At 39.1% G+C, this 10,905-nt stretch overlaps 1 protein-coding gene across 2 annotated transcripts in view; it reads right to left on the reverse strand.

Moving 5' to 3' along the window:
* veph1 (ventricular zone expressed PH domain-containing 1) overlaps positions 1 to 10,905 on the reverse strand; it is a 76,474-nt gene that overhangs the window by 32,396 nt on the left and 33,173 nt on the right. Inside the window, exons 1-3 of one of the 2 annotated variants that reach the window (XM_017308331.1) lie at positions 9,816 to 9,915; positions 4,874 to 5,037; positions 2,860 to 3,069 (exon numbers count right to left, since the gene is read on the reverse strand). In XM_017308331.1, the coding sequence (XP_017163820.1) occupies positions 2,860 to 3,069; positions 4,874 to 5,037; positions 9,816 to 9,900 (459 nt within the window). In that variant the 5' untranslated portion in view covers positions 9,901 to 9,915. Of the gene's footprint in view, positions 1 to 2,859; positions 3,070 to 4,873; positions 5,038 to 9,815; positions 9,916 to 10,905 lie in introns of those variants that run through there. The other variant, XM_017308330.1, reaches the window with a different exon arrangement.

Genomic DNA, 10,905 nt, shown 5'->3' on the forward strand with positions numbered 1-10,905 from the left:
TCTCTCTTTCTCACTGTTTATTTCTGTTTTTATTTTAATTATGTAAAGCACTTTGAAATGCCTTGCTGCTGAAATGTGCTATACAAATAAAATTTGATTGATTGATTGATACTCATATCTGCTTATTTGCACACCAAATAAGCAGATATGGTTTTATAGTCATGAAAATGCTATTAATTCAATTGTTAAAACTGTAAAAAAATCTACCTTGAAGCTAAATGAAAACTTGGCAAACACTGAACAACACGATAAGTCACCGAAAGCTTTAAAATAAGCACATGGTCTCACCAACCCGACTCATGAAGGGGTTCAACAGCATGGAAGAATTATCACTATTATTATTATCAGATGGCACATTTATTTCAAAACTGTTGGACTTTTTGCAAAGCGTATAGTGTTTCCTTCACTAGTGATATATTCTGATCTAACAAGCAATAGATCCACACACAGAATCCAGCCTGAGCTCCCTTCAAGGGGGTCGAGGAAGAAAGGGAAACAGTTGTGCAATCGAGAGCGAGGTCATCCCGCGTGCATGTGTTCTTATAAGCGCGTGTTTATGAGTGTGCATGCATGCATGCAGGGCACAGCACAAACCCACAGGAGGCATTCCCCACTGCCATCACCAAGAGGCCTCTGCAGGAGCATTTTCAGAAAACAAGCGTTATTTTCCAAATAGTTCCAAGGTGAAGAAAGACGGGACACCGTGGTCCGAGAAACCCTTGTGTGCGGGTTGTGTGTGAGTGGGCGCGAGTGCATTTGAGGGTGTGATGAAGTAGGGCTGGCGGGCTGCTTGACAAGAAGATTGAGCAGGAAGCAGCTTTTAGAGGAAATGTTGCCCTGGAGAGGTCTGTGCGTGTGTTTACAGTATCCGCAAAAATACCCCGTGATGTGTACGTGGAAAGAAAATGTCTCATCTGGAGACTAATATGTATTCCCCTGTGGCTAATTTTACAAAACGCATTTAAGCTGCGCTAAATAGACCTGAGAGAGGAGAGAAAACGGGACCCTAAGAGCTGAATGTCATTCTTCTTCCTGAGACTAAGCTATTTTTTTATCCAAAAGAAAACCTTCCCTGACATAAGTGTGTGGTGATTGATTGAGTGCTAAACTTGCCTTTACAGAAATGAGTCAAACAACAGATTAACTCATATCACACAGGAGATCCTAATCTTAGCCTTCACAACAAACATAGAAAAGTGGAAAAACACAGTTTCTGAAATTCATAATGTGATTTTAGCCTCTTCTGAACTCTGTCCTGTAACTTTCATGTGGAGCGGAGAAATAAAGACACTTTACTTTATCAGATACAGTAGATACAGGTGTTTTGGCGGGGGAGGGAACTTTTATCTCATGGAGGCCATTTTTGACCATGTCCTCCACATGACCTCTGACCTGGATAACAGTTTCTGATCTATTGAAGGTGTGAGTCTGTGTTTGTTTAGGAAACTTTCAATGACCACAAAGTCAGGTCGTAAACCTTCAGATCTGCCATGTGCAGTGTGAAATGTTGGGTTTCACACTTGGCAGGACAACAAAGAAGAATCCATATGATTGTGCATAACTTTCTTCTCCCCTTATTCAATTAAAAACTCGCCTCAAAGTGTTTGTTGTGAGTGCTTTTCTTTTTTAAATGGTATCTGGAATATATATGTATTTATGAGGTAACATTTTTAAGGATTTTATCTGATAAACCAACACAGACCCTACAGTACTTTGGAGAACACCCTTCTCTGCAGTTTCAGCTAATGGTCTTTGGCGTTGGTTTTGACATCTAGGGACAATAAAATTTGCCCTTTATTCTTTCCAAAAGCTTATTTGTCTTGGCTGTAAAACGTCTGAAAAAATGTATTTTTTCGTCCTGCAACACAGTCTCAGTCCAAGGGGTTCGGAGGACCTTTTCTTTTAGTGTTGGTGTATACTTAACTCCATTCAATGTCCCATCAACTGTGACCAGTGTCCCTTTTTGAAAGAAAAAAATCCCCACAGCATCATACTGTCACCGCCATGCATCAATAATGTGGACGGTGTGTGTATGTCCAGTGTCTTCCTCCACACAAAGCATTTTCCATGCAAGCTAGAGAGTTCAAATTTGATCTCATCTGACCAGAGAACTTTCTGGCACTTCTCCTATTTGTGTGTTGTATTCCCTACGCTGCTTTTTACAAACTGAAAACAGGATGTCTTACAACTTTCATTGAACTGTGGCTTTTTTCTTACTAATTTGTGGACTGCATAACTTATAGCTGACCTTCCAGCAGAGTTCCACACCTGAGCTGTGGATTATTGCAGCTTCTCCACAATTAATGCTCTCCAACAAACCTCTGAGGCCTTTACAGAACAGTAAGATCCACAGGTTATACACAGGTGGACACAGCATGAGCTGAATGCAAATACACACCTCAGTTTTCAGATTGTTATAATTCTGCTTTTCACTTCAAAACTGTACACCCTCTTGCTTTGGTATATATTACATGAAATGCTAAAAAAGTTGTGAATTTTGCATCAAATAAAGTTCATGCAATGTGAATACTGTAATTGGCTATGTAGTTCAGACCCAAACTAATGCTCATCTAAAGCTATACCAGAGTAAGTCTACATGGGCATTTTACTGGTAACATCATTGTTTTACTGTAAAAACCTGAAGACATGCCTGAACATCTTGTAATATTGTGAAACATGGCATAAATTAAAAATTTGTACTCAGTTCTAGTGATACTCTCTTTTTTCTTTTGACAGGATAATTTCCGTTTCTTCTTTCCTTCAACACGAGTCCCTTATGTAAAAGACCTTAAACCTTCGACATGCTCTCCATTGTGTATCTCTTATTTAACATCTTGATTGTGTCTCTGTGTGTTTTACCTCATTGAGGATTCCAATAGCACCATGGATTTTGGCTACATGACTGAGAAAGACAGCAGACTGCTGTCCCACCATCCTTAGCGCTGGCAAAAAGCTGACCAGTGACGAGGGGCTGGCCTGGGAAACATCCACGAGAGCGCCCAGCAAAGCCTCGGTCAGAGTGGGCTCACTCAGGTAACTGACCAGTGTGGGCACATTTGTGCTCAGCATCTGCAGGGATTAGGAGAAATAATAATAATAGAAAAATTACAACAAATATACATAATTAATTCATGACTCAGCTTCAGCGCTCTGCACTAGTAAAGCAAACACAAACTCTGAGCTCTGGCTCTTTCATCTGAGATATAAAGGGCGGAGTGAAAAAAAACAACAAAAAAACAAAAGCTTGCCGGTAGGACTTTCTGAGCAAACTGAATGAATGAGGAGTTCCTGCTCATTATCCGAGCTGATCACACTGGCAGGCACTAGACTGAAAGCCCACGATTGTCTGCTCTGTTGCTGCTCCATAATGAGTCACGTTTTCTAAGAAATACACTAAATCCAACAACAATTTGTTTCTCAAAAAGACAGAGGACCACAGCTAGAAATGTTTCCCATATGAAGGACGTTTTAATTTTAACATTGCCAGGACATCACTTCCAGTAAGTGGCATTATAATGCAGAACATTTCACAAGTGCTGTGGTGAACACGGCAACAATCAAACTGCCAATATTTCATGAACATGTAGTGAGTGTGTGTGCGCGTGCGTGCGTGCGTGCGTGCGTGTGTGTGCAGTTGGGAGAAGAGAGGATAAGAATAACTCCAGATGTCCGACATTGTTTCTCCTCTGAATAAAACTGCATGTTTTACTACTGCATGCTCTGTTGCTGGTATGTGGTATTCCCCCTCCTGTTGATCACAATGGCTGTGCTCCAAAATATGCAGGATAAAAGGTATTCCTGTAGCGCTCGATTTTATGAGCTCTATTTGGCTTTCTAGGGGGATTATTCTCAATGCAGCAAACAGAACAGCTAAATCGTCAACAATCTGACTAAGTTTGATTAATAGGAGTAATTGTTTTAAAATATACATAAGGTAAAATAATAAACTCATTACAGTAAATTCTGTGCTGTTCACACCAAGAACAATTTTGGTGTGAAGATCCACAATATTGAGAAATAATGTTCTGAAGTGTAGTCTTTAAGTGCCAGTGGCATTTAGGCCTCATAGTGGACATGACAGCAAGTAGATTGTCAACTTCCTGTCATTGACTCTGTGTGACACAGCGCCTCCAGTGGTGAGGCACTGCACTGCACCACCTCGCCTCCCATTCCTTCCATGTATTTCAACAGGCATTGTAGAAACATTTTGACCATAAAAGTTATATTTTCAATAAAAAAGAAAGACGATTTATAAAAAAGTGAAGACAAACTGATTCTCTCTCATTATTGCTAGCATCGCATTTGTTTTACTTCTCATGTCCCTCTCTTACTTGTCAGGATTACTTCACCTGCCTAACCTGGTCACATGTCACTGCACCTTATCCAAGATGCCACTATCTTGTCAAAGAGATGTTCAGAAACTTTGATATTAAAAGTTGTTCTTGATTCAGAAAATGTCCTGAATTTTACTTTCAGGTGCAGGGTTCTTGGCAGAAATGACCTCAGTGTGAAAAACTTTTGATGCAAAGCCATGGTGTCTGGACACCCGGTAACCATTAATAACACAAAAAGGTTACGATTTCAGGCAGATCTGTCCCTCTGTTTTCTTACACTTTCAATTCAGTTTGTTTTATATAATTTAGACTACCGCTGTAAACTCTCACATGTTCAGTAATACCAAACAATCTGAAATGTGATCTCAGACAAAAACTAACTTCAAAGTTTGCAAGTACAAATTACATCCTTGCCAAAGATCTGGCCACAGTTTAAATATCACTTGCAAAATCATTTCTGCTATAGTTGTAACATAGATACTGTTATTATGCTTAGCTGTCAATTTTAGTCTTCTGAATAAATAAAAACAAGGACTTACAAGTGGATGCTGCTCTGCAACCATCTGAATAAGTCTGATCAGGTGTTGCTGCTCAGGTGTCTCCAGCCGGGGCATCATCGCTGTGAGGCTGCCCAGGTGATGGTGGATAGTGTGCGGCTGTTTGGGGTAGACTGATGGCAGCACACGTAGCATCATGTGGTTACCTGCAACACATGAAGAGAAAACAATAATTACACCAGCACACTTTGCACATAGAGCGCAAATACTGACAAAGAAAAAGTTTTGCATTGACGTCGTCCTGCTTTGTCTAGAAAAAACCTCATTCAGATCCAACGTTTTGTTTTGCAGATACATAAATGTTGCATTTTGCAAGTTTTGTAGTCTCACTTTTTGTGTTCACAATTAACACTAAAGACATGAGTATTTAAGGAGATGACCTAATGAGTTTGGAAACACAGTGAAATCATTGGCTCTGAAAGAAGCAAAAGGATACTTTAAAAAGAATAAAGGTGAGATGATTTTTCTTTATAATTGTTAAGAGATACTTAATTTACAAGTTAATGCAATGACTACTGTGATCTTTCTCCTTGGGAAACCTTACTGCTTTCTTTCAGTAATAAAAAAAAATATTCCTGCCATCGTTTCACAAAGCTCAGGTTTGAGGATTGTGTTGCTGTTACCCGTCAACCGATTCTCCCAACTGAGTTACAGTTTTCTGCAACTCCTCCAGAATTACCAAGGCCATCTTGGGTATATCCCAAGAATACTATCATGCCAGGAACTGGGTTATGTGTTGATCGCCATGACTACCAAAATAAGAAACAGGCCGCAGGAAAAAAAAAAAATCACCTTTAACTTTCCTGTTTATTGCAGTCACAAGACATATGATTCCCAGCTATGAAATAATATCCACTGTTTAGAAATAATCGTTTTCCCATTTTATTGTGTTGAATCAAGTCAAGTTGACACATGATCAGACATGAAGGCCTTTGCAAAGTGGCTTACAGGCCTGCAGAACCACAGGATTACACAACAGCCTCTGTGTGACAATAAAACATCTTTAAACGATCCACTTCACTAAACAAAAACTCTTGTTTTCAAAGAAAGGGGGTATTATTGGTGATTTTCAGGCATTTTATACAACAGCTCTAGTATAATAGAAAGGCACACCGCAAGTAATACTTCACATTCAATGTTTAAATGCAGTCAGATTGTGTGTCAAATAGAGAATGTAGTAGAAAATGGATGAAGTCTGAAAAAAGTTTTAAAAAAGTAGTTTATTTTTATAAAACTGACTCCTTTCATAGGCAATATGGAGTTGATGAGTATTTATTTGATGGTACAAATATGGTAGAAAATTTCAACTGGTTTTATAGTTACAAAGGCTAATAGAAGATTTGTTGGAGTTTATTAAAAGAGAATTCATTCATGCAAGAACAAACCGTACAAGCTTCATACCTAAAGGCCCTGGTAGGATCAATATTTGGGCTGAGAGGATCTAGTTCACATGTAACAATCCTAACCACTGAGCCATCATGTTGCTCTGTAATCAATTAAAGCAACTGGCACTGAGAAGTTTGATAATTAATAAAACATATTCACAGGTTGTGTGCTCAATTTGTAATCAAGATGAAATGCAACATGACTAAAAAGGATTAATATTTTTCTGGCGCAATGTGTTGCTCAATGCCAAAGATTCAGAGACTCCATGTTGTCAACAGATGACCAAGGTTTGAGTCACAGCATGTATCACTTCCTGCAAGATTCCCGTCTCCATTTCCTGTGATATATGGACACTAATGCCACAAAATATGTAAAAGGTACCGATTCTTCTATACAAATTAGGACAAAGTTCATATATGATAATACACCGAGTAGGTTTTCTTACTGCCCTAAGGCATAAAATATCACAAACACACCATCTTTACACAATTCAACACAAATCGTCTTAAAAGATGACATGTAAAGTACAGAGAAAGCTCATAGTAACCCATAAAGCTTCAGTTAAAAGACTAAAATGTCTGTTCAAAGGTACGTTAAAAGACAGGAGTCTGCACGAAATACTGAGGAACATTTACAGCCCTGAAACTGTATCGCACATACATTAAGAACAACCTGGCCAGACTAAAATGACCCAAACAAATTCAGCCTCTTATTTCAGATCCTGCCTAAATCCCTCTCCATCTAAAACAGTAGCGTCAAACAAGGTAGGAGACAATAAGTCGAACCCGAACATAAAGAGACGATAAAGGTATTAAGGAACCTGATTCCAGACTATAAACACATTCAAATATTCAGATTAATATCTGACATGACTGCCTAAATCTCTGGATTCAATCCAAGAGCCAGAGCGCTAAAAATTACTTGGAAAACTACTTCCAGGTGTGCAGTGTATGTGATCTAGTGGAAACAATCACTTACCAAAACACAGAATTTTCCTACTTTTGCATTCTTGTCCCTCTTAAATGTTTCAGATGATCAAACTAATGTTAATATCAGACAATGATAGCCTGAGTAAGAGCAAAGCACAGCTTTAAGTGATGATTTTGTAAGGGATAGATGTGGACAAAACCAACCAGGAAATAATGTGAAAATACAGATTATCCCTTAATTAAATTGTGAATGAACGTCATCCAGCTGTAATTTTTGCCTGACGTGTAGAATAAAGAAATTCCTTAGAAAGAACTGACCAAATGGTTAGGAGATGTCAAAATGCACCACGTCATGCCTCAATATAAAAAAAATTAACAACAAAAGAGAGACAATGACATCAGTCTAGGAAAATCCCCCCGCACCCCCAAAAAACAGAAAACCAAAAGGAGTAGCCAGCTTACCAAAATTACTGCACCGACAATTTATCTACAAGGTTTCAAACAACCCAGAATGATATGAAAAGCACTGAAAGTTTCACTTGCCTCGGTTACCGTAAGTTCAGTGTTTATAAATCAACAATAACAAAGAGATTGGATTAAAATGAATCCATGGGTGAGTTCCAAAACAAAAAAACCCATTGTTGACTAAAAAGAGCACAAAGGCCTGGCTCACATGTCCCAAATAAATATCTTGATTATGCCTCTTTTGGGAAAATATTCCGTGGACTTATGAGCGAAATGTGGAGGTTTTAGAAGCCGGGCGATGCGTTACAACTGGAGAAAATCTAAAACAGAATTTCAGCTTTTAGGTTTTTAGGGGTTTACTATTTTTTTTCCTTTTTCTTCAAAACGTCAGGCTGCTTTGGACAAATTATATCACTTAGTGAACGGTCTTGGGATGAATTTATGGAGCTCCTTTCCAGTCAAACAGACCACTCAAAGTGCTTTATGCACAGAGTAACTCTTTCACCAACCATCTTGGACTTTCACCAAAGTGACTGTAACCCCGTCCCGACCTTTATGAGTTGTTCTTATCATATGAGCCTCAAGTATTCAGACCATGACAAACACCACATTACTCAGCTCCTACTTCCGCTGATTCAGCACTTCAGGTGGCGATGCATTCGGAAGGATCCGATTTAGAAAAAAATAAAACATAGTTGTAAAATGTAAAAATAAAATATTTCGGTTTGTTTAGTGTTGTTTATTATATAAAGAAGACAAAATCTGAAGAGATTTTTTGCTGTCAGCTACGCATTTCTGATCCGTTTTAGTTGGATTAACCATCAATTCAAGTGGCAGTTATGTGGCAACAAAAGATAAATATTTACACAAGTCATACACACGCTGAATTCACAACAAATAGACCCATTTCTTCTCTGCCTTTAAGTGTGTAACATCTGTTTGCCTTCTGCTCTACCTCCCTGTGATAATGCCTAAGGCTTGTCTTAAATCTTAATGTTTAAATTCAATCATTCTTATCCCCTGTGAATTTCTCTTCAAAGTTCAGTCAAAAATGTCCATCTTCCCTACTTTTTTTTGTTGTTGTTTTTATACATGTTACAATGCCAGAATTTGGCTGTTATTATGAAAGATTCTTACAGCAGAAACTTGATTGATTTCTTGCCAAAATCCCACAAATAGGAACAGTATTGTTGTTTGATCCTCACGCTTCAATGTGGAACCAATTGAAAAAGTCAAATCCACACTCAGATTTCCCTGCTTGTTTCTTTGTTTTTAGGGTAATGAAAATGATGCCCGATCTCTTCTGGTCTTAGTTATACGCTTTCATATTTTCAAGCTGAGGTTTTGGGCAGAAAGTGTAAACATGTTCTCAAAAAAAAAAAAAAACAAGATTTTATTGCAAAAGCTAAAATATTGTTTATCTTTGAGATATGTTCTGTTGTAATTTTTTTTTTTTACAATTTTAGTACTGCTCTTTTGTTGTACCGGGGGAAAAACCCCAAGCAGAGCATCACCATGGTAAAACACTGAACTCCATCTGAGCTGAACAAATTTATCTTCATCTCCTTTCTGCAAAGAATCTGAACACAATATTCATCAGTTCTCCTCAAATGCTGTTCAGCTAAACCTGTTAGTACAGTTTCGTGCCCCTGAGCAGACAAATTTCATTAAAGCTGAATCATGTGGTGCCCTTCAAACTGTGCATAGACAGAGAGAGTCAATCTGTTGCATCAACATGTTTGAGGCAACATTTTTGTCACCTTTGCAAGCAGCTTCATCATTAGAATCACTGCTGTGAAATTTTTCACAAAAGTATTGTTTAAGCAATGTCACCATCTGTGAAATGGATGACATGCAATAACTGTTAGCTAATAATGCAACTATCATAAAATCAGATTGCCTGTACCCAGGCGCGGAGCAATGGGAGGGGGTCGGGGGGTGGCTGCCTCCTGGCCCGGATGGGTGCCCATGGGGGCCCGGGTCTGGAGGTGCCAGGGAGGGAGGAATGGTTTCAAGTTGCTTTAATGTCTGATTATAGACCGAGAAAGTGCGCCCTCGCCTGTTCAGAAAGGTGTATGTAATGTTAAAGTTACTGTCCCTCAATGGAATATATAGCAGTCAGTCCCAGTGACTGTTTGACTCACGGTTTAGCCAATGTGCTTCCTTGCACCTCACGCAGGTGATACACGTGAGGGGCCCGGTCATTGGCCCCGCCTCCCGGCTCGACATTGACTTGTTCCGCTAGTGCCTGTACCTGCAATTCATCTGGTAAAATGTACTGCTTCATCTGAAACAAAAAGCTATAAAGGGTGAAAGGAGGCAAAAAAAAAGTGTGCATTCATTTTTCTAAATACAACATTGTTGCAATAGAAATCTTTTTTATTGTTCATTATCAATTAAATTCTGTTTAGTGTATTAATACAGTGCCAATTCACTAAGTTTTTTCACCACACTACAAAAAAAGGTCATGTTATCCAGATCAATTCTAGTTACCAAATAATGCAGTCAAGTTCAGTTTGTTGCTCAAATTAATTAAGAATTTTTCCATTTAAGGAACCCGGCAGATTGCATTGAGTCATTGGCCTACAGCAGTGGTTCTTAACCTGGGTTCAATCGAACCCCAGGGGTTCGATGAGTCGGTCTCAGGGGTTCGGTGGAGCCTCTGCCACGGAGGTAAAGACACACTTGTGTAAAGTCGTGATGACGCCCTGCTTTGCCATCACTTGCTGCAGAGGATCACGTTACATTGCTTAGCCAATCAGTGCTGCGGAGGTTGGGTCACTCCTATGTCTTGAATTTGGGGGAAAAAAAATCATATTATTTATCACTACAGAAGGGTTCAGTGAATGCGCATATGAAACTGGTGGGTTCGGTACCTCAAAAAAGGTTAAGAACCACTGGCCTACAGCATTCACTCCACCTGGACAAGTAAGTAGCGACAGAGGAAGGCTGTGCAACAAACCGTCAAGAAACTTCCAGCAACCTGATCAGCTAATCTTTTTTTTTTGTCTCTAGGCTTTGATAAGGAGTAGAAATCCCACCAAATACCTGTGGGTGGGGCTAAAAAGTCAGGATAAGAGAGGATAATTTGATGAAATTAAAACTTGGATGGCTCTGAACTTCTTGAATTTTAATGAAAGAAAGACGGAAGTGATTGTTTTTGGCCCTGGTACCACTGGTAGGTCTCCTCCAGTGGACGTGGGTCCGCTATCACAATATGTAAAGCCTTCTGTC

The sequence above is a fragment of the Poecilia reticulata genome, linkage group LG13 (assembly GCF_000633615.1).
Source record: "Poecilia reticulata strain Guanapo linkage group LG13, Guppy_female_1.0+MT, whole genome shotgun sequence".
NCBI classification, from domain to species: Eukaryota; Metazoa; Chordata; class Actinopteri; order Cyprinodontiformes; family Poeciliidae; genus Poecilia; species Poecilia reticulata.